The sequence below is a fragment of the Salvia splendens genome, chromosome 21 (assembly GCF_004379255.2).
Source record: "Salvia splendens isolate huo1 chromosome 21, SspV2, whole genome shotgun sequence".
NCBI classification, from domain to species: domain Eukaryota; kingdom Viridiplantae; phylum Streptophyta; class Magnoliopsida; order Lamiales; family Lamiaceae; genus Salvia; species Salvia splendens.
Window position 1 is genome coordinate 25,352,368 of NC_056052.1, and position 25,663 is coordinate 25,378,030.

At 37.3% G+C, this 25,663-nt stretch overlaps 3 protein-coding genes and 1 long non-coding RNA gene across 6 annotated transcripts; 1 reads left to right on the forward strand and 3 right to left on the reverse strand.

The window, feature by feature from the left end:
• Positions 1-4,237: 4,237 nt before the first annotated feature.
• On the forward strand, positions 4,238-5,408 carry LOC121783292 (pathogen-associated molecular patterns-induced protein A70). The gene has a single exon (XM_042181319.1). It carries the CDS (start codon positions 4,341-4,343, stop codon positions 5,088-5,090), a length of 750 nt encoding a protein of 249 aa, XP_042037253.1. The 5' UTR covers positions 4,238-4,340; the 3' UTR covers positions 5,091-5,408.
• Positions 5,409-7,608: 2,200 nt separating this feature from the next.
• Positions 7,609-11,941, reverse strand: LOC121783263 (ATP-dependent zinc metalloprotease FTSH 4, mitochondrial-like). 2 transcript variants are annotated; one of them, XM_042181289.1, is made up of 7 exons: positions 11,751-11,941; positions 11,147-11,231; positions 10,499-10,771; positions 10,096-10,332; positions 9,872-9,996; positions 9,057-9,533; positions 7,609-8,786 (listed from the first exon to the last, which is right to left on the reverse strand). In XM_042181289.1, the coding sequence occupies exons 1-7, from the start codon at positions 11,775-11,777 to the stop codon at positions 7,872-7,874; spliced, it is 2,139 nt and encodes a 712-aa protein (XP_042037223.1). In that variant the 5' UTR covers positions 11,778-11,941; the 3' UTR covers positions 7,609-7,871. The 2 variants fall into 2 exon arrangements, with proteins under 2 accessions (XP_042037223.1, XP_042037224.1); XM_042181290.1 differs by lacking the exon at positions 11,751-11,941 and adding an exon at positions 11,567-11,697.
• A 3,023-nt stretch (positions 11,942-14,964) lies between these two features.
• LOC121785020 (ATP-dependent zinc metalloprotease FTSH 4, mitochondrial-like) lies at positions 14,965-19,829 on the reverse strand. Of its 2 annotated transcripts, none has more exons than XM_042183344.1 (7): positions 19,573-19,829; positions 18,937-19,021; positions 18,143-18,415; positions 17,741-17,977; positions 17,519-17,643; positions 16,721-17,197; positions 14,965-16,442 (listed from the first exon to the last, which is right to left on the reverse strand). In XM_042183344.1, exons 1-7 carry the CDS (start codon positions 19,597-19,599, stop codon positions 15,528-15,530), a joined length of 2,139 nt encoding a protein of 712 aa, XP_042039278.1. In that variant the 5' UTR covers positions 19,600-19,829; the 3' UTR covers positions 14,965-15,527. The 2 variants fall into 2 exon arrangements, with proteins under 2 accessions (XP_042039278.1, XP_042039277.1); XM_042183343.1 differs by having other exon boundaries at positions 17,519-17,646.
• A 2,437-nt stretch (positions 19,830-22,266) lies between these two features.
• LOC121783804 lies at positions 22,267-23,633 on the reverse strand. The gene is made up of 2 exons (XR_006046651.1): positions 23,125-23,633; positions 22,267-23,038 (listed from the first exon to the last, which is right to left on the reverse strand). It is a non-coding gene; the product is annotated as an uncharacterized LOC121783804 (long non-coding RNA).
• Between the last annotated feature and the right edge of the window lie 2,030 nt (positions 23,634-25,663).

The following is a 25,663-nucleotide window of genomic DNA, read 5'->3' on the forward strand; positions in this document are numbered from 1 at the left end:
GAAACCATACTAGTTTTTTAATGCATAATTGTATATCACTTATAAAATCACATATTTGAGTAAAAAGTACTAGTACTAAGAAATATAAGCTTCAGTTTATATATTTTGGCTTTTAAGTCATGTGTTATTTCTCACAAATCTATATCGATAAGATAATTAAAAGAAATGTCAATACTATGATAGTAATTGGTTATTTCGAAAGTTGCAAGATCAACTAAAAATTGGTCGAATTCGTGATTTTCTTCTGATATATCCGAAATTAAATATATTGAATTTGGTGGATGGAAATAAATATTAGGCTCAAAGAAATTAATTAACCCTGGTCCAAATAAATATTGGGCTCAAGATGTTCATTTAATTTGATGTGTCGATATAAATTGGGGCCACCCTCAACATAAATTACAGGGCCTAGAAATAATTCAGATTTTTATAAACGAGAGTATAATGGAGTAATACAGAGTACTATTATCATTTTTAAATCTAATACGAATATGATTTATAAAAATTTGTTTTGAATCACAGTAGTATTTAATTAAACCTTAAATTTGACTTTATATTAAAAATACCATTTCTCCATTATTTTAACCTCATTTGTAAATGAGGTTAAAAGGGAAGCGCAATATTCAATATATCATTTAGAAGTGACTCAAATGACCATGAAAATATGCAAATAATAAAATATATGGAGTAACAAACAAAACAACAAAGGGACAACAAAAATAACAAAAAAAACTAGACAAAATGTCAAGTTAAATGTATGCTGCAGTAAAATTCGATAACTTTAATTTCTTGAAATGAATATGCATAGTTATCATTATTTACCAAAAATTTGGACTATTATTGCTCTGTCCAGTATAGATGATACTTCAAAATTGTTTCCTATGTCAAAATGTTGTCAATTTGAGGGGAAAGTAAACGGCTATTGTACAATGATTAAAAACAATAAAAATAATTATGAGTATGTAAAATTCAGTAGAAAAATACTGAAATAATAATTTCTCTCTTAAATCAATAAAAGCCAATGAGGGTTTATCTAAAAAAACAACTCAAATCAAATAAAGTTCAATTCCATTAATACATCTAGTAATTATCATTATTTCATTATTCGTGTGTCTTATTGCTTTTTTACAGCGCTCATAATACTTCCAAATTATTACCTTTATTGTCAAAATATTGTTAACCCTTAAATAAAGGGTAAAGTAAACGGCAGGTGTTTTACTATACATTGAGCAAAATCAAAATATATATTTATAGATATTTAAAAATTTTGTAGAAATATAAAGAAATCATAATCTCTCACTTATACTCCGTCCCAAAAATATAGACAGTTTTTCCATTTTGGTTCATCTTATAAAAATAGTCGATTTAGTTTTTCTATTTTGTTTGGTCCTAGAGAAATAGTCGATCTTTAATTTGCAAAGTTTTTCTCTTTAATAAGTTGAGCAAATTCTTAATTAACAATGCTTCAATCATTTTTCTTCTATATATGTCTCCTACTTTATCATTGGATTAAAACATGTGTTTCTCAAAATTATATATTTTTATGGAATAGGGAAGTATCAAACTGAAGTGGGAGAAGAAGCTTGGATTAAAACATGTGATAGTGGAATAAAGTCTTTTGTATCGGAATCGGGAGGGGAAGAAGGTAGCGATACTCTATCTAATGGCAACAATCACAGTGTTGATTTATCAAATGATAGTGAGGAATCACTAGACTCGGATTTGGAGTATCAAAAGGAGATTACACCAGAGTTTACACGATAGTTAGTAAATAACAGATGTAAAGCTCAATTACAAACGACTACTATAAAACCCATAAAAAAGAGCAACCAACGATATGACACTTTAGTAATTTTTTACAACATTTAGGCCATCCACAGCGCTGTTCCCCCACCGTTCCTGAACCGTTCCTTAAACTACTATTTGCGGCCCTACTGTACCTTTTTACTTCATTCCTTAACTAAGGAACTAAACCTGCAACCCTCCGTTTCTTATCCGTTCATTAACCGTTCCTTAAATTACTATTCATTCAATTTCATTTTTTATTTTTATTTCCAACCCAATTAATTAAAACAAACACACTTCTTTAAAATTAAAATAACATTACAACTTAAAATTCAAAAAAATAGAAAAAGACATAATTAAAATCCTAAAAAAATAAAAAATGACATAATTTAAAATACAATTTTATAGAGACAACCAAGAATGAGTTTGTCCCACATCGAAAGTGGAACATAAAACATTCAAGGATGTCTCTATAAAATAGAGATAACCAAGAATGAGTTTGTCCCACATCGAAAGTGGAACATAAAACATTCAATGATGTCTCTATAAAATAGAGACAACCAAGAATGAGTTTGTCCCACATCGAAAGTGAAACATGAAACATTCAAGGATGTCTCTATAAAAGAGAGACAACCAAGAATGAGTTTCATAAATTCGCAAGCCCATCAAATATATATGGGCTAATACGAATTTCTAGTATTCATTTATTTGTAAAAATTGTTTTTAAATATAAAAAATAATTTTTATAAATAAAAATATTTTTTAAAAAAATGAATTTATTGCGTCAGCATGACGACGCCCACTCGCGGGCCGGCGAGTGGACGTCACGCACGACGCAGGGCGAGCCACGTCGCCGAAGCGCATGGCGGCACGGACCGTGCCGCGGGTCGTGCCGTCGGCACCCGGCACGGCTTGGGAACGACACGGAGACGGAACGCACCTCCGCAACGCGTCGCGCGCCGGTTCCGTTCCGCCGGCACGAAACGCGGAACGTGGGCCCGCGTTGCGGGTGCTCTTAATATTGATTCAACATAATTCTTGGTGATAAACTTTTCTCTGTTTCTTTCTTTGACCGTGTACAGAAAAAATCATTTCTTTTATTTCTTATTAATTAAAACTTCACATATAAATATGAGGTGATGATGTAAAAAGATAGATAAATGATTCAAAACAGATTAAATTATATCAAATCCAAATCTAAACAATAAGTATATTCTAGATTTATAGAGAATTATATCAGAAAATAATCTAGCAATATATTTTAGATTAATGTAGAATTATCAATTATATATGCTATTTTACATTTCCACATAGTTATATGAACAAGAAAACACGTATATTCAATACAGTAATGTCACATTACGGTTATTCTTTTTATTTTATCTTATTGTAGTGGAATTTGTAAAATATTGGTGATAGAAAAGAAGTCACTTTGATCGGCCATTACGAAACAAAAAAATATTCATTTTTGATTACCAAACAAAATAAAGATAGGGGATACCTTGCCCTTATAAAAAAAGAAGTGACATTGATTTCAAGTAAAAAGTTCCACAACAGAATCATTTTGTCCAACTTTATGTTAGTGATATTTATTCTTTCATCTATTTTTAATTATCACTAGTACGCCCTGCAATAAAATAAAAGAACACTTCAATTGACTATTGAAAAAGGAAAAAAATATTATGGCTATTTAACAACATTTGATAATTTTCTTCTAAAAAGAAAGTTTCATTTTGAAATGTTTATATCATTGTGCTCTCACTCTAGTAGTAGGAGTAGTGGAAGCTCTACTTCTAAATTTCAAGTTTGAAATTTAAAACAAACTATGGAGTATGTATTATCATAGGATTTGATTAAGGGATTTAGATTATATTGCACAATAATTTACAAAAAATTTCGATAATTTAATGATCATATAATTAGCGGGAGTTTCCTCTCGATTCTACTTTGCTCTTACGATAATAAATTTAACGTAGATTCATATCTGTAATACACACGTATATTTTCACTATCGGATCTAGCATGTCATAAAGATTCTCACTTTAATGTGTCGTCTAAAATACATTCGATTATCGTCTAAAATACATTTGATTATCGTCTACTTTTTGCCACAAATCAAATAATATGAATAAGATTACTCAAATAAATGCAAAATATTAACAAAAATAAACTACTGCTACTACTGTACTGTACTTGATACATACATATGCATTTTTAATCCCCTCATTTTTTGTTACAGAAATCAACATATTTAATAGTAATTATCTCTTATTTTAATCTCTTTTTTTACTTTATCTTTTTTGAATTATATTTTTTTCTGTTTTATTATTTTTCTACTTTAATCTTTTTCACTTACAAAATTTAGTAAATTAAATAATACCCCACTTTCTTAATTATCAATACTAAAAAAAAATTATGATGAAAGGAGTGTTTTATTTATCTAACCACCCACTATACACCATTTCACCATCCAATCTCCCACAAACAAAAATCTCAAACACACACACACACACACACATACTCTTTCTTTCTTCTCTCTCCACCAATTCAAGACAATGCTGGAAGATTCAGCATCTGCAATCCAATCCTCATCCCTCTGGGCCTCCATGAACAGCTGGCTCACTCCCACAGTCCTCTTCCTCCTCCTCAACCTCATGATCGCCACCATTGCCTTCACTTCCTCCACCTTCTCCCACCCCCCAAATCCCCCTCCCAGATCCCCCTCCCTCCTCCACCGCATCAAATCCATCAACCTCCTCTCCTCCCCTCCCCCCCAACGCTCCCCCCTCCTCCACAAACACATCCCCGATTCCGACACCCACTACTGCTTCCCCAACCCCCAAGAATCCCCCACCTCCGCCCAAACCGGCCGGGAAACCGAGGCCCACTTCGATTTCGAGGAAAAAGCTCCGATCTTTGCCGATTTCGAGGCGGCCCACGAAGGGGAGAGTGAGAATCTTGAAATGAGCTTGGATGAGGTTTGCAGCCCGCTCAATAAAGACAGTAGCCACTTTAACAGAACGAAATCCGACACGAAGCCCGCCGGCGGCGAGATTCCGGCGAAATTGGCGGCGAAGATGCGGAAGTCGGCGAGCGTGAAATCGCCGTTCAATCACTTCGAGGAGGGGGACATCGTGGAGGCGCGGCGGCCGGCGACGGTGAGGGAGGTCCGCGCCGCCGTGGCGGACGAGGGCGGCGTTGATGCGAAGGCCGACGACTTCATCAATCGGTTCAAGCAGCAGCTGAAGCTGCAGCGGCTGGATTCGATTATCAGGTACAAGGATATGATTGGAAGAGGGAGGTAAATTTGATTTAACCAAAAATGGAAAAAAGTTATTAAAAATTATTTTGAGGGGTTGTTCTAGAATTTATGTTAAGTTGTGGGGTTCTTTTGTAATTTTTGGATTTGTTGGAGTAAATTGTTGATGGTGGAAGTTGGATATTGTTGGTGTCTTATTACCATGTGGTTGGATAGTTGGAGCTTTGTGTTGTGGCTTGAATTTGGGATGGGTATTTTGGTCATTTCTCTTGGTGTTTTTGCATTAATTTGTAGTGATCATATATGGTTGGTGAATGGACGGCTAATTATTCTTATTTACTAGTATAATTGTATTTGCTTTTTAGTGATAGAGAACATGTTTTCATTTCGAAATGGGAAAAAAGTTGAATCAGTTTTAAGTAAAACAAAGAAAGTTCTCCTACATACTACTCCATGAATTTTGCTTTTGTAGCTTGATCTTGAATTGAATGAGTTTTTTATTTCAAAATTTTACAAGAAAATGATGCTAATAGAGTAAATTTACTTGTTCTTTATGCATACTGTTTATTCAGCAATGGGGAAAGCATATTTTAATTGAATTAGATGTAATTTAATTGTCAAATTATCCCTTTAGAATTAAGTTATGAGATTATTTTAGTTGGTGAGATATTGCTACAATTAATTACCATATAATTATTTATATATAATTAAGTTATGAGACTTAATTTTATAAATCAAAAGATATATTTAATCACGAGATACATTGGGTGAAATATAGTATGGTTGTGTTGATGCTATGTCGAGTGAAATATAACATGATTGTCGGTGCTATGATGAGGGTAAAATACCGTTTGGAGAATAAATAATTCTGGTATGATAATTTTGAAATTGGATAAAGTGGGCATGTGCAATATAAATGTTGCTATAAATGCAATTACTAGATGCCATGCCACTATCGACTGTGGTCCAATAGGGATTTAAAGATGATAAAGGTCGAGACAAATACAAATCATACTTTTTACTATTTGACCAACATGGCCCCACCATTACAAGAGATTTTACTTCTATGATTAGTTTTATTGTCCCAAATCTTTGGTTTGAAATGACATAACAAAACAACTTTGTCTTTGTGTATTTGTTAGGATTGGAGAGTTTTTAGGCATTTAGATATGAAATGTACACGAATATGGAAACATTCATGATTCAACTATAGAAATATAGAAACATAAGTTGCATGATGTTGGAGCTTCCACCATATTTTTCACAATTTATCGAATGAGCTATTTATAATGATAAATAGGATACTAACTTATTATAACAAGTTTTTCCAAAATCTACCATTTGTGTTTTTTTTTCCCGATAAGTAGAAATGCTCAAGCCACAAAAACGGTGAGCCGCGAATACATAAAAAAATCTACCATTTTTGAGAATAGATAATTAATGGTTCATCATTTAGCTTAATTACAAGGCCAATGGCCGGAAAATAGATTAATTATAGGCTAATTATGGTTTTTACCCACCAAATTTAAATATTGTAAAAGTATAAGTAAAACTTCAATCTCTTATAAAATCAATTTCCATCCAAATTGAATCCTAGATGAAATGTCAGAATGATCAAAATATTGTTGCCTCGGTCTAATTTGAATTTAGACCGAGGCAACAATATGGCATGTTAGAATGTATAGAATTAGTGAAATCGATGTCATCTTGACACAAAATACATAAAAAAATTCAAATTAAATATAAAAAAATCCTAAGACATTGTCAGACTGTATTAACTTGTCATTTCAAACATTAACTGTGTCATATCATTTTCACGTCATTTAAAATTGCCATTTTAGACACGCATATATGCTTTAATTTCGTCAAAATACATGATCTCGAAAACTTAGCTACACATTAAAATTAGCGTAAGGATCTAATTGACCTATAATTAATTTAGTATTTTTCCAGCTATTATCCATTACTAAGAGTATAGTCATGTGGTTTGAAATTATGCTTATTTCCGCCTCTCAAAATGTACACTAATAACCAACTTATTGGGCCGTAATTAGGCCCATTAGTTTCTATGTAAAAATTTCAAGCCCAAATTCGGACTGCCATTTTGGTTTTTGGGGTCATCTTATAAATAAAAATAGAACATGGGCTTTTCTGCAACAAGTTTGAGAAATTAAGAATATCAACTAAAGCAACAAAATTATATATAGGGAAAGATTTTAATCAATTACAATCCACTAATAATATAGACCTCACAATCCACTAATATTACTTCTATTATCTCTCTCTTACTTTGTCACGGCATTCTCTTAATTTACCAATTGCACATTAAAATTCGTGTCATTTACAAGTTTGTCGATTGTATTTATGCGTTAACCTATACATGCAAAAACTTTTGGTAGCTTAGTTGCTGACTTACTGCGGAAGAGACACGGTTGGTACTTGGTAGGAATGTAGGGGATGAACCTTCATTGAATAATTTTTAATTTGTTTGTATTATACACGAACATATAAAGTCATATGTTGGAGTTGGGTTGCATTTCTTGAAATATTAATACTAGCAAATCTATAACAACAAAATCTTTTATTTTCTTGAAGTGAAATCACTTCTGAAATGAAGTATTGAGTCGAAAGGGTAAAACTAATTATGGAATGTTTGTTGTTTTGCTAAGTTTTTGAGTAGGTTATGTCAATTGCCTGTAAAACTACTACGAATAGGTGAAACTTACTTTTCACAAAATGAATGATAAATCAAGTTCATGATGGACTTTTCTAGGCAAAGGGTCCATCAGTCTTATCAACGTCCATTAGGTCGAGCACGAGGGCTCGATTAAGATGCCACCGGGGCGGTACCTTTTGCTTGGGCTGCGGCCGTTGCAGCAGCAGCTGCTGCCGCTGCTGCTGCAGCGGCCGGATTGGGTAGTGACGGTGGAGAGGGCTTTGACGTCGGAGTCGTGACATTCTGCTGCTGCTTCTGCTGCTGTGTATCTTGAGCTTTTAGGCTATCAAGTAGCGCTTTAACCTGAGCACCCGAGAGAGTCTCCTTATCGAGCAATTCATTGGCAAGGGCGTGGAGCTCCTTGCTATGCGTTGTGAGGATGGTCTTGGCATTGTTGTAAGCATTTTCGAGCAAGTCTTTCACTTCCTGCTCGATGAGGAGTCGGGTCTCGGTGCTCATGCTCCTGCCGTTGTCATTGTAGTCGTGGGTGACGAAGCCAACCTGTTTGCTCATGCCATAACGGGTCACCATTGCTCTTGCAATTCTGGTTGCACCTTCCAGATCGCTTGATGCACCCGACGTCACTTCACTTTCCCCGAAAATCAGCTCCTCAGCAACTCTACCGCCCATGCTGACGTCGAGACGGGCAAGCATCTGCTTTCTTGATATGCTAGTCTCGTCTTTATCCGGCAATTGAGAGACCATTCCAAGAGCATTTCCCCGTGGAACAATAGTAGCTTTGTGCACTGGTAATGCCCCATCGGTGAACATGGCTACAAGGGCGTGACCGCCCTCGTGGTACGCTGTCATCTTGCGTGATTCATCAGATATAACTGCAGATTTGCGCTCGCTTCCCATCAGGATTTTATCCTTGGCATGCTCAAGATCAGCCATACTCACTGCTTTGGCGCCATCCATAGCAGCCTTAATGGCAGCGACATTCACCAAGTTCGCAAGCTCCGCACCAGAAAAACCTGGGGTACCTCTCGCGATGATCTCTATATCAACATCCTCTCCCTTGAGAACCTGTGAGATGCACCAAAAATCTGCATTAGTTTAACAAGAGGAACTAGACAATCAAATTATACAACTACTCTTTTCGAATTCCTGATGCATTTATCATCACCAGCATATGCATCACAGCAAATCAATTACTCTTAACATTGGCGGGGTATTATAGATTATTAGAAGCTACGGCTGATTTAAGATGCCGCAACAACACATTCCAAATTAGCAACATGAGATATAAAGAACATTTCAAAAACATCAAGAAAATTCCAGCCGCAACCCTGTTACCTTTGACATGTGAGACTCCAAGATCTGCCTCCGCCCTTTAACATCAGGATTTGGCACGACAATATTGCGATCAAATCTTCCAGGTCTCACCAGTGCCTTATCCAATGACTCTGGAAAATTGGTTGCACCTATCACAATAATCCCTTCGTTCTGCTTGAAGCCGTCCAGTGCAACAAGCAACTGGTTTAAGGTCATCTTCATGTACTGCTGATCCCTTGCATTACGCTTACCCCCTATGGCATCTATCTCATCTATGAAAATAATACATGGTGACCTCTTTTTTGCAGCAGCAAACAGGTCCCTAACTCTACGTGCTCCAACACCAACATACATTTCCTCAAATTCACCGCCACTGCTACAAAAGAATGGAACACCAGCTTCACCAGCTATGGCTCTTGCCAGCATAGTTTTACCAGTGCCAGGAGGGCCAACTAACAGAACACCTTTTGGAAGCTTGCCGCCAAGTCTTGTGAAACGCTGTAATGAAAAAGATAACAACCATGAAATCAACAATCCTTTCATAACCTAGCAAAAGCATGTCCCTAAACCAACCCTTCTCCCAATAAAGGGTGAATACTAAGCATCATTTTGTAGATTAAGAGAGAATGGGGTAAAAGCCAAAATAATGTAAATAAAATTCAAACAAGTCATCTTAACTTAAGACAGCTTTCTAACATACTTCAGGGTGGCTATCAGGCTATGAAAATATAACAAGCTGATAAAACACTAGATGTAAAGATTACTTTTCCAATTTCCAGGTATCTCCACATTCTCGCTCTGTGTACTGCACATTCATAATAGGCTCATGCAGTTACCTTGGGATCACGGAGGTAATGAACAATTTCTTCCAGCTCAAATTTTGCCTCATCAACTCCCTTCACGTCACTAAACCTTGTTTTTGATTCCATAATGGGTTGCACCTCTTCATTTAAACCAAGTCCTGCTAAGTCCAACCAATTATGAAAGCTCGAACACACATAAATCAGTCAGAAAAGCATTAGTACAAACAAGCACTTCTTAAAATGGTAGCTATCAGTACCTTTACCAATTCCTCTATCCTCGATGAGCGCACCAAGTCCTGACATGAGGAGGAAGGCCAAACCTAAAGCACGGATAGTACGCCATATCTGCTCTTTGAACTGCCCTCCTTCAGCAGTCACCATATGTATAGGAGCACTTGAAGTACCAAGATTCCCATCTTTAGAAGATTTCCCTACATTTCTGAAAGCCGAAAGAGCACCACTAGTTTCTTCATCCGCCAATGTGATAGCAGCTCCTGAGATCAAGGATATAAGAAAGGTGCATTAAAACAAAAGGTAGGTCTTTTAGCTGAATTTGCAATCATATGTGGAAAGAGCTCAATTGGTAGTGCCCATTCAAAATGGCAAGTCCATAAAGCTGATTTAGAAAGTTGTGGAGGATAATGTTCTTTTTGAGCTCACCTCTGCGCAATGTCCTAAACAGCTCACTTTCATCAAGTTTATCAAGCCTAACAAGCGCTTTGACATATTCAGCAAGAGCAGATGGATTAGAATGTAATGATGGTGTCTTCTCAAACAGCCTTATGACTTCTTCAGAATCATTTCGACGAGAGAGCTCTCTAAGATATGCAGCATCACTTGATCCCTCTGTATCACGCAATCTACGAGCTAGACTACCAAAGAGACTTGGCTTTCCTAAGGTACTTATTCCCATATGCCTCGAAAGCCCGTGCACTGGAAAAGAAAATTAAAGCTTCACAAACATGGGTATGCAATGACAGATGGAGTTATATAAGTGACCAAAACCACTATTAAAAATTTTCATTTAATGCACACATCTAGACAATGCAATACCGGTTCAACTTTAAGGTGCCTTGTATCAAAATGCAAGCTGTAGATGGAGCTAAAACACCTTATATGAATAATGACAAAGCAAGCACTCATAGAGTGCAAAAACTATGCTAGTATGAACCAATTTCAAAACTATGCGCTATGCCACTGAACCAATCCAATCATATATGCTCAAAATTAAATATCAGCCCAAATGGAAAGATATGCATCAGAATCCAATATATCTGACAATACAAGCAATAAAGGCCTGGTGCATACCTCCTCCCCTAGCATAGGGAGAAGCTCGATATGGTCGATCAGCCAAACTTCCCAGCTGCCTCAACTGTGACTCATGTCCTCTGGCCTGAAGCCGCAAATGCATTTGTCATGTAAGTCTAAACTAGTGAAATGAACTGACTCTTTCCAAAACAAAAGAAATACAACTAATCGTGCACAAGGACTACAGCTTCTAGAGTAACAAAGCACCAATAAAATTACATCAAAACAGAACTTTAGAACAAATAATCATCAAACTCCTACACTTTTGTGAAAGCTAATCATTGAACTTGGCTAATAAAATTTATTTGTTTCTTTCTTCTCCAAGCGTATCTTTTCAATGATTAAACTGATCGCAATAAATGCATATTCATTAATTCATCTAAAACCGCATAATCGAAGAAGCAAGGATTTTAAGATTACATTCGCCAATCACAAAAAATCAACCAAAACGGTGGTGAAACCAATCACGCTAAAATCGAACGACATAACCCCAACATTAGGGTTTTCGATTTCACAATGCAACGAATTTCAACAGAGCTAAAAACTCACACCAAAATCCATAATCTAATACATAAAAATATAAACACAAATAAATCCAATTGACCTGATTGATGAGGCGCCTCAGTACCATCTTTCTCCAACAGTGAAAAAAAATGGTGAAAAAGGAAAATGTTAAATGAATTAAACACACACTATTCAAACAGCTAAATAATTTGGTAACAGAACACGAATTGATCCAAAATGTGTGAGATAGTTTCTCATTATTTTATTTTCTGAAATTGTTTTGCCTTTCAAATGAATTGATCTATTCAAAGATATTTTTAAAAAATTAAAATTTATTGATTGGGTTTATTTATTGTAAATGCAAATGAAATTGGAAGTTACATTCCCCAAATAAAAAGTTAAATCTACGAAGCAACAAACCAAATTTTGAACAGTTATTATTATACTATAGTTATGAATATCGTTTTATAATAAAACTTAGAAATATATTACGGTCAAAGATACGACATTTTTCATTATGAGATTTTTTTATTTATATACATACTGTATTTTATATGAGGCTTACCGCTTACATATTGCAAAATGGGTCAAGACTAAGACAAAATATAACTCCATATTCTGGCCATGTTATAAAAATCATGAGTCCATAAGTAAAAAGAAAAAGTAAAATTATTCACATATGGGTTTGGGTTGATTGTCATTTCATATGAAACTTCTTGGAGCATATTAAATCTTAAATTGCAATCAGATTTATAGAATGTGAACATATTTTACTTTAAAAGTTGATATAAGTATATAGATGTATAGTAATTTGTTTCTTTGCTACTTTATTTAACCAAATTGGACTAGTGACACCAATATGGGTTCATGTAGAAATATTTATGTAGGTGATTTGGTAACAATGTCTTTTTATAGTAGTATCTAATAATTCTTCGTTACTAATGATGATAAAAAAAAACGTTTGATCTATAGATATCCTATAATATAAATTTTCTATAAAAATGTCTCAACACAAACTTTTTTTTATCAATAATTTCCCGATTCTTTACTTTTTATAGCACAATCATTGAATATTTTTTTACTAATAATTAATGACAAGCTAAATTCTCTATTGTAATATAGTATGTTGTTGATTTGGCATACACATATTTTAAATTGAGGATGTAGTTGAATTATTTACTAAGTGTGTTGAGAATGATGATAAAATTAATGGGCGTTGTTATCTTCATTGATTTTTTTTGAAAGTAACATTAGATACAATTTCATCCAAATCAGACCTTATGGAAAAATTGAAAGGAATGTCAATATTCATTGATTTTATGATTGGATATCAAAATTTCGGGACATGTCAGATTATGATCTTAAATTTATGATTTTTCCACTTGTTTACCTGATTTAAATATATTATTATATCAAAATTAATTTTTGGGGCATGTGTACGAAGTATGAGACCCCAAAGAACATGTGAAGTGTGAACCTTAGAGCATAAACAACAGTGCTCTTCCCAGCGGCACGGTTGTGGGCCCGGCTCCACTTTTTCTGCCTGCTCTCTGGCAAGAGCACAACACCCACAGCTGTACTCTTCCGCAAGTACGAGCACAATTAATTTAAAATTCAATTAAACAAAAACATTTCAATAATACTAAAATTCATTAAAAAAACCTAAATAATATTACAAATGACAAATAAAATAAAAAAGACATAATTAAAATCCTAAAAATTAAAAATTACATAATTAAAATACTAAAAATTTAAAAAACCACTAAGCGTTGCCGAATTTCGCCCACATGTGTTTGATTAGGTCTTCTTGTAGTTGATTGTGGATTCGGGTATCGGGCATTGTGTGCCTTGTCTCGATTCTCTGGCCAACCGTCGTATGCTCGCCTCGGCGTGGGGGAGACCTCGCTGTTGAGTTTCCGGCTTCGTCCTCGTCGTAGAAGCTAGCCGCCCTCGACCCTTCGTCGACTATAATCATGTTGTGTAAGATAATACACGTGAACATGATGTCGGCGATATTATTCACGTACCATAGCCGAGCCGTGGACTTAACAATGTTGAATCGGGCTTGAAGGACCCCGAAAGCTCTTTCGACGTCTTTCAGTGCGGACTCTTGACGCTGCGCAAAAAGAACCCGTCTCGGGTCGTGCGGGTTGTTGAACGTCTTCACGAAAGTCGACCACCGTGGGTAGATACCATCGGCGAGATAGTAACCCATGTGGTATCTATTTCCGTTGATGGTGAAGTCGATCGCCGGTGCTACACCATTCATCACATCATTGAAGAGTGGTGAAGAATATAGCACATTCAAGTCGTTGTTGGATCCAGCAACGCCGAAATATGCATGTCAAATCCATAGGCGGTAGTCGGCGACCGCCTCAAGGATAAGCGTTGGGCCGCAGCCTTTGTGACCGCTCAAGTGTTGCCCCCTCCAAGCAGTCGGGCAATTCTTCCACCTCCAATGCATGCAGTCAATGCTGCCAAGCATTACGGGAAAGCCATGGACTGATTCGTGAAGACGAAGCAGTCAATGAGAGATGATTTGATGTGATAAATGGATGATGAATGTGTGTATTTATAGATGATTTTGGGGGGAAAAATTAAAAAAAATTAAAAAAAATTCAGAAAAATGGGAAAAAAACGGCCATATTTTTGGGATTTGAAAAATATTTTTTTTTTATTTTTTTTATCATTTTATATAATTAAAAATTGAATTTTAAAATAAAAATAATAATTCAAAAGCAACGGCTTTGCCGTTGCCCAATCGTAAGCCGCCACGTTGCCTGCTCGCTGGCACGGTGCGAGCGCAGCGGCAGCGGTATGCGTCCTCGCCGCTGGCACGGACGGACGCCGGACCGCCGTCCACCGTTGTGGATGCTCTTAGGGCATGAAAGTGGTAGTACAAATGTTTGAAGAATCTTACTCAATAAAATAGCTCAGAAAGTGATGCTACTAACAGATGTGACTCTTCTATCTTGTTTCTTCACTTAAATCACTTAAATAAAGGTGGATATCTTTTCATTTTATTTTGTTTTATTTTTACCTTCGTCCATGTTATGTAATGCTATATTTCAAAGAAATTACTTCATCTTTCAAGTAATCGTTTGCTTTCCCAGGACTTTTTTTAAAAATTATTTTTTTATATAGGGAAGGAATATAATGGAGTACGAACACTTAATCTCCTAAAAGAATAGATTGCACCGTTTAATGTCACTAAAATGACAAGATATTTTTTTTCTTTGAATGACAAGATAATTTCAATTTGATAACATGCGTACATATTCATGAATCCGTGTATTACTATTGTGTGTAGCTAATTGATTGAAATAGCGAATTACTAGTAAAACAATGAAATTTGAGTTCTACAAAAGAACACAAACTAAACTAATACCAATATTTCTATACGTACACATGTGCTTTCTATCTCCTACAAGAAAGGATACGAGTTTTAATGCACAATTAGTAAAATAAGAAAAAGATGAAAAGATAAAGTAGTTAATATTCTTGTACGAGGCCGCAAACTCGTAGCACGGTGCCAGGGCCACGGAAGAGGTGGCACAGAATCCTTGTACACTAATTTGATGATGGGGCCGGATTGCGATGATAGTCTAATCCTCGTGATCCAGTCCCATGGTAGGGCATTTCCCCATTTGCGCTGCCTTCTAGAGCAGGGTCGTGGTTGACATCAGCAACAGCGTTGCAGCCGAGAAGGCGAGGGGTTTTGGGGAAGGGGTTATCAAGGACGGAGAGGCATGGAGGGAGGGTGAAATTTAGGGTTTCTTGCTTGAGTTTTAGCATGTATAGTTTTAACCATAAACACAATCAAACTGTCTCAACATCGGTCTTACCAACGTCCTTTAGGTTAAGCAAGAGGGCCCAATTAAGATGCCACCGGAGCGGGACCTTTTGCTTGGGCTGCGGCAGATGCAGCAACAGCTGCTGCAGCGGCCGGATTGGGAAGTGAGGGTGGGCAAGGCTTTGGCGGGAGACTATTCGTAGTCGTGACAATCTGCTGCTGCATCTGCTGCTGCTGCGTATCTTGAGCTTTTAGGCTCTCGAGTAGTGCTTTAATCTGAGCACCTGAGAGCGTCTCCTTATCGAGCAATTCATTGGCAAGGGCGTGGAGCTCCTTGCTGTGTGTCGTGAGGATGGTCTTGGCATTGTTGTAAGCATTTTCGAGCAAGTCTTTCACTTCCTGCTCGATGAGGAGTCGGGTCTCGGTGCTCATGCTCCTGCCGTTGTCATTGTAGTCGTGGGTGACGAAGCCCACCTGTTTGCTCATGCCGTAACGGGTCACCATTGCTCTTGCAATTCTGGTTGCACCTTCCAGATCGCTTGATGCACCCGACGTCACTTCACTTTCCCCGAAAATCAGCTCCTCAGCAACTCTACCGCCCATGCTGACGTCGAGACGGGCAAGCATCTGCTTTCTTGATATGCTAGTCTCGTCTTTATCCGGCAATTGAGAGACCATTCCAAGAGCATTTCCCCGTGGAACAATAGTAGCTTTGTGCACTGGTAATGCCCCATCGGTGAACATGGCTACAAGGGCGTGACCGCCCTCGTGGTACGCTGTCATCTTGCGTGATTCATCAGATATAACTGCAGATTTGCGCTCGCTTCCCATCAGGATTTTATCCTTGGCATGCTCAAGATCAGCCATACTCACTGCTTTGGCGCCATCCATAGCAGCCTTAATGGCAGCGACATTCACCAAGTTCGCAAGCTCCGCACCAGAAAAACCTGGGGTACCTCTCGCGATGATCTCTAGATCGACATCCCCTCCCTTGAGAACCTGTGAGATGCATCAAAAATCTGCATTAGTTTAACAAGAGAAACTAGATAATCAAATTATGCAACTACTCTTTTCAAATTCATTATGCATTTATCATCACCTGCATATGCATCACAGCAAGTCAATTAACTCTTAACATTGGCGGGGTATTATAGATTATGACCATATAGAAGCTACGGTTGATTTTAGACGCCGCAACAACACATTCCAAATTAGCAATATAAGATATAAAGAACATTTCGAAAACATCAAGAAAATTCCAGCCGGAACCTTGTTACCTTTGACATGTGTGACTCCAAGATCTGCCTCCGCCCTTCAATATCAGGATTTGGCACGACAATATTGCGATCAAATCTTCCAGGTCTCACCAGTGCCTTATCCAATGACTCTGGAAAATTGGTTGCACCTATCACAATAATCCCTTCGTTCTGCTTGAAGCCGTCCAGCTCAACAAGCAACTGGTTTAACGTCATCTTCATGTACTGCTGATCCTTCGCATTACGCTTCCCACCTATGGCATCTATCTCATCTATGAAAATAATACATGGCGACCTCTTTTTTGCAGCAGCAAACAGGTCCCTCACTCTACGTGCTCCAACACCAACAAACATTTCCTCAAATTCACTGCCACTGCTAGAAAAGAATGGAACACCAGCTTCACCGGCTATGGCTCTTGCCAACATAGTTTTCCCAGTGCCAGGAGGGCCAACTAACAGAACACCTTTCGGAAGCTTGCCGCCAAGTCTCGTGAAACGCTGCAATGAAATCCACAAAACATTCATAACCTAGCAAAAGCAAGTCCCTAAACCAACCCTTCTCCCAATAAAGGGTGAATACTAAGCATCATTTTGTAGATTAAGAGAGAATGAGGTAAAAGCCAAAATAATGTAAATAAAATTCAAAGTACCAAGTCATCTTAACTTAAGACAGCTTTCTAACATGCTTCAGGGTAGCTATCAGGCTATGAAAATATAACAAGCTGATAAAACACTAGATGTAAGGATTACTTTTCCAGGCATCTACACATTCTCGCTCTGTGTACTGCACATTCATAATAGGCTCATTGTTGCAGTTACCTTGGGATCACGGAGGTAATGAACAATTTCTTCCAGCTCAGATTTTGCCTCATCAACTCCCTTCACGTCACTAAACTTTGTATTTGATTCCATAATGGGTTGCACTTCTTCATGTAAACCAAGTCCTGCTAATGCCAACCAATTATAAGAGCTCGGACACACATAAATCAGTCAGAAAAGTATTAGTACAAACAAGCACTTCTTAAAATGATATATCAGTACCTTTACCAATTCCTCTATCCTCGATGAGTGCACCAAGTCCTGACATGAGGAGGAAGGCCAAACCTAAAGCACGGATAGTACGCCATATCTGCTCTTTGAACTGCCCTCCTTCAGCAGTCACCATATGTATAGGAGCACTTGAAGTACCAAGAATCCCATCTTTCGAAGATTTCCCTACATTTCTGAAAGCCGAAAGAGCGTCACTAGTTTCTTCATTCGCCAATGTGCTAGCAGCTCCTGAGACCAAGGATATAAGAAAGGTGCATTAAAACAAAAGGTAGGTCTTTTAGCTGAATTTGCAGTCATATGTGGAAAGAGCTCAATTGGTAGTGCTCATTCAAAATGGCAAGTCCATAAAGCTGATTTAGAAAGTTGTGGAGGATAAAGTTCTTTTGAGCTCACCTCTGCGCAATGTCCTAAACAGCTCACTTTCCTCAAGTCTATCAAGCCTAACAAGCGCTTTGACATATTCAGCAAGAGCAGATGGATTAGAATGTAATGATGGTGTGTTCTCGAACAGCCTTATGACTTCTTCTGAATCATTTCGACGAGCGAGCTCTTTAAGATATGCAGCATCACTTGATCCCTCTGTATCACGCAATCTACGAGCTAGACTACCAAAGAGACTTGGGTTTCCTAAGGTACTTGTTCCCATATGCCTCGAAAGCCTGTGCACTGGAAAAGAAAAAAAAAGCTTCATTAACAAGGGTATGCAATGGCAGATGGAGTTATATAAGTGACGAAAACCACAATATTAAAAATTTTCATTTAATGCGCACATCTATGCAATAACGGTTCAACTTTGAGATGCCTTGTAGTACTAAATTGCAAGGTGTAGATGGAAGAAAGGAATAGGAAAATCTCAAATAAAGAAATTCAACAATTGTAAGCTGGAAGGTAGATGATTATTGTTGAATCATGTACCAATAGCGTAGCATATTAACAAGAAAATAGGAAGTCCCTATCAAATAATTTCAGTGGATCATTATGGAGCTTAAACACCTCATACGAATAATGACAAAGCAAGCACTCCTTGATTGTGAAAACTATGCTAATACGAACCAATTCCAAACTTATGCGACTGAACCAACCCAATCATATATGCTCAAAATTAAAAAATCAGCCTAAATGGAATCAGATGCATCACAATCCATTTCATCTGATAATACTAGCAACAAAGGACCACCAGTGCATACCTCCTCCCTTAGCATAAGGAGAAGCTTGATATGGTCGAGCAGCCAAATTTCCCAGCTGCCTCAACTGTGACTCATGTCCTCTGACCTGAAGCCACAAATGCATTTGTCATGTCAGTACAGACGAGTGAAGCGTAGTGACTCATTCTAAAACAAAACAAATACTACAACTAATCGCACACAAAGACGATAGCTTCTAGAATAACAAAGCACCAATAACAGTGCATCAAAACAGAACATTGTAATAACAAATAATCATCAAAATCCTAAACTTGTGTGAAAGCTAATTATCGATATTGGCTTATAAAATTTCCTTCTTTCTTCTGCAACCTAATTAAAGAACATCTTTTCAAGGATTAACTTGATCGCAATATATGCATACTCATTAATTCATCTAAAACCGCATAATCGAGATATTTTTCTGGAAGTCAAGCAAGGATTTCAAGGTTACATTCGCCTATCACAAAAATCCACCCAAACGGTAGTAAAACCAATCACGCTAAAATCGAACGGCATAACCCCATAATTAGGGTTTTCGATTTCACAATGCAACGAATTACAACAGAGCTAAAAACTCACACCAAAATCCATAATCCATGGAAATACATAAAAATATAAACACAAATAAATCCGATTGACCTGATTGATGAGGCGTCTCAGTACCATCTTTCCCCAACAACAGACTCGGAAAAAAACGGTGAAAACAGGAAAATGTTAAATGAATAAAACACACACTCTTCAAACAGCTATATGATTGGTAACCGAGCACGGATTGGAGGGCACGTCAATTGATCTAAAAATGTGAAGAAGAGAGAGCGCGACGGAGAAGAAAGAGAGAGAGAGGGCGAGGACAATATCGATATATTCTCAGAAATTAGTTAATGCTCGCTGCTAAAATGTGCATCGCGTTAAAATGCGCACCTAGGACTTTTCTCACCTTATTTTATTGCATCACGATAGGGTGGATATCCCGGCGGACTAGCACTAGGACTAGCCAAAAATATCTCTTGTCACGTCACTAGGACATCCGACTGCACAATAGTATACTAGCACTAGACATCCAACAAACAAAATCACAAATTCAGAATTAAAATTTCGACACGAATACGGGAAAAATGCAACCATTTTATATAAATTTAAAAAAACATACATGATTAAAAAAATATTTCATAATAATAATAAAAAAATACATACTTCATGAAAAAAAACCATCCTACAGCTTCGCTTCGACACCCGTGGCCACCCTCTCACTCCACGTCGTCCCTTTGGCCAGACCCGGCGGCATCAGGGTCCCCAGAGGCTCCCTCTGTGCCGAGGGGTGGGAGCCCCAAATCGCGCCGCATACTGTCGATGACTCCCTTGAGCGTCTCCTTGTGTAAGGGGTCGTTCGTCATACTCCAATTTTATATGACGTCTATCATGCTCTGCTGTTGCTGCATGCACGCGAGGTGGGCGAGCTTGGGACTTGGCTGGACACTAGAAGCTACCGATTGGACCTCCTGGGACCCGCCGGCGCCTCCCCTAGACATCAATTGTGCTGTCTTTTGCCCAACCAAGCGACGCGGCGGGAAAACGAGGGAGGGGTCGGAGCCTCTTCGGCATCGTCGGGGAAGTCGTGGGAACCGGCGCTGCTGCTGTACTCGCTGGCGATGTTGACCCTCTGCCGCTTCGACCAGCCAGCGTCAACACCCGCACGAAACTTGGCGGAATCCATAAGCACCATATAGACGTCCCAGTATTTAAACACGACATACTTCTCGCGCTCGGGGAATTGCTGCATCGGCAACCTCTTCACATCCTCCATTGTCTGGCCGCTAGTTACCATGCGGTTGTTGTTTTCGTAGATGCCGACAAATCGGGAAACCGCGACCCTTATTCGGTCCCATTGCTTCCGACACTCCTTAGACTTGTATGTCTTCCCATCCGGGAAAAACACCTTATAGGCTTTGGCGATGCGAAACCACATGTTGTCAATTTTCTGATTGTTCGACACAATTGAATCATCGCAAACACTGATCCAAGCCTTGGACAGCGCGACGCACTACTCCTCACTCCAAACGATCCTCATTTCCTCCTCCCCATCGTCCCCCGCTATCGCCTGCGAAGACTCGCCTGTCACCCCTTTGCCCTTGCCGCGGCCTTTGCCCTTCTTCTTTGAAGGGCCTCCACGTCCTCCGGCTGATAGACTCTGAGTGGGAGGCAACCCAATCGGAGATATACCCAACTCCTCCAGTGAGAAAGTCTCATCAGAAGTGAATTGAGACTCCAATGGAGTACATGTTTGGGAAGCACCTGTCAAAAAGTCAAGAGTGGGTTGATAGACATTGTCCCCGAGGACCCCCACCCTACTACCCCCGTAGCGGCAGGCTGCCCCTGCATCATCCCCGTCATCCCGCCCATCCCCGCCATCTGGGGCATCATCCCGCTCACCCTTGTCGTCCCCGCACTCATGCCCGCCATTTGGGGCATCATCCATGTCATCCCGGCCCAATGGTACATATTGTAGTACTCGGGCATCATCCCAGCCATTTGGGGCATCATCCCCGCCATCTGGGGCATTAGTCCGGCCATCCCGGCGGGATTCCCGCCCATCCCACCTCCAACGGGAACGTCGGAGTTTGCTATTCGCTCGTGGCTGGAGAGTTGTTGTCGTGTTCCATTTATCTTGATTAGAAATGAGAGTAGAGAGAAAGAAACACATTAATACAAGTGGTGCAAATGAAAATGAAATTCAACGAGCCGTATATATAGAGTTTTGAAAAAAAAAATAAAAAATCGGGCTCGCCGGTCGCTCGTCCGTCGGGAGCCCACAATAGCGGACGGACGAAACGATGGACAAGCGCATTATCCGACAGACGACCTCTCGTCTGTTTGGCTCGTCCGTCTGCCTCTTGCCGGTCGCAGTAGTGGACTAGCGCGACGGATGGGCGGCTCGCCGGTCGCTAGTCCACTATTGTGGATGCTCTAAGGGAAATATGGACTTCTTCATTTTTCATTAAAATGAAGTGAGATATTCAAAGCTATTTTAAAAATTTAAACTTTCTTGATTGGGTCTATTTATTACAAATGCAAATGAAAATGAAAGTTACATTACCCTAATAAAAAGTGACATCTACGAGCGGCAAACTAAAATTTGAGCAATAGTTATAAATTCTTCTGTCATAATCGCATTTTTTTAACAAACTTGATTTATCATGATTGGTGAAGGAGACCATGACTCAAATAATAGAAGGAACTTTGAATAAATCTAAGTATCATCTAAACATAAATACCTCAAAAGTAATAGTATCTTAGGAATAATATCTCTAACATTACGTGAACTCAAAAGAAGCGGAAGCATTAAAGAACGAATAATAACATGTATGAAGACATGACACATTCAGAATAAACGAGACATACAATTAACAAGTGACCTCGAGGTTCTAACTTTGAAAGGACACGAGACACTAAAACATTTCATTGTATCATCCATCAACAGCAGCATCAACATACCGTATATGAACATACATGACATGGAATGTGGCCACATCCCAATCCACTAGAACGACCAACTTGAAAAATGGCACACGATCTACGAGGTGTACACTAGCCTGAGCAAAGACTCACTCCCTAGTCAGATTCAAATTCGATTTTAAACACACATGGCAAAGCCACTTTAGATTCATATTACCCTTCGAAATTTCTTAGAAAATTCTGAGCTTCCTATCTCCATTGACCCAACACTCAGCGTTATTTATCTCGGCCTAACATGAACAATGACAGCCTAAATTCTTTTCTCCTTTTTGAATATCAAAAGCCCAAACACTGACTATTTCATTTTCATCCCAAACTCTTGATAAACTTTCACAGCCCAACACTTTAATTTAGTTAATAGAAAGCCCAAAACACTCTCCTCTTTCTATTTTGCGCATCGATTCCTTCCGCCGCCTTCCATTGTATTACCCAAAATCGATTTTCCCCAAATTCGAACCTTCTTCTCTCTTCACAATTCAGACTCTCACGGCTGTCACCTCACCATAGCCGCTGCTACAATCGGACACACCAGCTCATCATCTATCGGTCTCTCTCTCTCAATTTGTTCCCAATTTCAGAAATAACTCGTCGCCTAATTTGATTGTGAAACAGGATAGTGAGAGAGATATGTGGTCTACATCAAATTTTTGTTGAGATTTAGCCGAAATTTGCTCTTACCGTTGAATACTGTTTCTCTTTCTCCATCAATTGTGGTAACCGAACAACAAGTGGCGATTGGGCTGTAAAATGGTGAGAGAAAAAGATTGGAGTAGGAGCATCATTTTATTTTTTCTTACTTATATGCTGTGCCCAACAAATTCCTCTTCCCAAAACTTACTCCCAATCAAGCCCTAGTGTATATATTTTTTATGATGTTTATGTATGGGCAAATGGGTCCTAAAAAAGTAAAATTATTTCGTTGTTAATGTAATCCTCACATGGGTTTGGGTTGATTGTCAATTCATATGAAGCTTCGTGTTGCTTAGTGACACCAGTATGGAATCATGTAGAAATATCTCTATAGGTGATTTGGAAACAATGTCTTTGTATACTAGTAGTATGGATATCCAGCTATATACTTATAAGAATGAACTACAACAACAGAATAGTAGTATGGATATCCAGCTATATACTTATAAGAGTGAACTATAAAAACAGTATAGTATCTGAACTATGCGTTTATCTCTTTCTTACTCCATGGACTTTTAAAATATTCTCAGACAACCCTGAACTAAGCGTTTATCATGAAAATGTTCATTTTTCGCTGTTTTGGGTCGAAAATATCCTTTTGAGCATTTGGGCAATTTGGACTTTTTACACTTTTAACATTTTAAATATGATATTATTTCAGTGTTGTACTAAATCTGATATTATTTCAAATTATCATTCTTCTTCCCTTTTGTCATCCTTCACTTTTTTTCTTTATTTCAATATTAGATTTAATTTTATAAAATTATATTTTAAATTTCAATTTTTAAATATCAATAAATTTTTATTAATTATTAAAATTATTAAATAACAAAAATTAATAGTTTTAATCAATATTTGATAGTGTCTAATATTTAATCAATAAGGTATGACGACACCTTAGTTTTAATCAATATTTAATAGTTTTAATCATAAATAGATCATATAACATGATTTATTCTGAAATAAATATGCATCTAATGTAAGACTAATATAATTTTCAACAAAAATACTCCTATATAAAATTTTTAGTAGTACTATCAAATTTTTAGTCAACTTCATAATATTTAATCACAAGAAATTATAATAACCGAACGAAGGCTAAATAGAATAGCTCTTATTTTTCCATCACAATTAATATTAATTTTCTGTACTTCTTCAATTCAACTGAATATTATATTAAATAACAAAAATTAATAGTTTTAATCAATATTTATAGTGTCCACGAATTAATAGTTTTAATTAAAAAATTTATTAATATTTAAAAATCAAAATTTAAAAGATATTAAATCTAATATTGAAATAAAAAAACAAAGTGAAGGATGACAAAAGGGAAGAAGAATGATAATTTTGAAATAATATCAGATTTAGTACAACACTGAAATAATATCATATTTAAAATATTAAAAGTGTAAAAAGACTAAATTGCCCAAATGCTCAAAAGGGTATTTTCGACCCAAAACAGTGAAAAAGACCATTTTTTAGATAAACGCTTAGTCCATGGTTGTATGGGGATATTTTGAAACTCCAAGGACTAAGGGCGAGATAAACGCATAGCCCAAGGACTGTTTTTGTAGTTCACTCTGCTTATAATTGAATTTTTTTAAATGTCTCAAAACAAACTTTTTTCTCAATAATTTCCCGATTCTTTAATTTTTACTTACACAAGCATTCAACATTTATCAATAATGTCACAAGATAAAAATTTCTTTTCATAATATGTTGGTTTCTTTTGGTTTATATATTGATGGTTTTTGGATTACTATTTTTTGTTTTGGTATAGACATTGAGTGTTAAACACGCATAAGGCATGATTTACAAGGGTAAGCAAATTCTGACACATTGGCAAGCAAAAAAAACTCTTGTAACAAATTATGACATGCGCAAGCAAATTGCCATACGAAATTCTGATTTGAGTATAAACAACTTTAAGCACTAATCTATTTAAATCCTTGGTACTACCAAGCACTAAATTATAAATTAACATGCAAATGTGATGCAATTAAATTATAAAGAATATGGAATTAATGACAAGATACGAAGCAAGCAATCCAACACATTCAACCAATCAATTACAGATTTTGAGGCAAGCACTAATCGAATTTTTATGATAGTATGTGAAAACACTTGTTACAGAAAAGTAATGCCGGGAAGTTGCTCCCAACTCTTTCGATGTCTGAACTTCAATTACATACGGTCTTCCAGTGAAATAAAATTCTTCTTCCACTCTTTTCCTCTTTCAGTATCAGGCAAGGCCGGGGAGTTGCTCTCAACTCTTTCCCAACTCTAGCATTACAACTGAAAACTGACATGCAATTTAATACCTATAAACAAGCAATATCTCATATTTAAACAAGCAATCAGACATACAAAATCTGTACGGTGAAATTAAAATAATCAATCAATAAATTACAATTAGTCTTTAAAGAACTCCACGAAATTTAATTACAAATACATAAATTTTATTTGCAAGCTCATGAAATCAGATAATTTCTTCAATTGATCATTAAATCATCTGAGACGGTGACAT

Coding starts and splice junctions, on each gene's coding strand:
- LOC121783292 (XM_042181319.1), top strand. CDS start 4,341: ATGCTGGAAGATTCAGCATCTGCAATCCAATCCTCATCCCTCTGGGCC.
- LOC121783263 (XM_042181289.1), bottom strand. CDS start 11,777: ATGGTACTGAGGCGCCTCATCAATCAG. Junction 9,997..10,095: donor GGATAGAGGAATTGGTAAAG/GTACTGATAGCT, acceptor TGGACTTAGCAG/GACTTGGTTTAAATGAAGAG. Junction 9,534..9,871: donor ATTACCTCCGTGATCCCAAG/GTAACTGCATGA, acceptor TTTTCATTACAG/CGTTTCACAAGACTTGGCGG.
- LOC121785020 (XM_042183343.1), bottom strand. CDS start 19,599: ATGGTACTGAGACGCCTCATCAATCAG. Junction 17,647..17,740: donor GGATAGAGGAATTGGTAAAG/GTACTGATATAT, acceptor GGTTGGCATTAG/CAGGACTTGGTTTACATGAA. Junction 17,198..17,518: donor ATTACCTCCGTGATCCCAAG/GTAACTGCAACA, acceptor ATTTCATTGCAG/CGTTTCACGAGACTTGGCGG.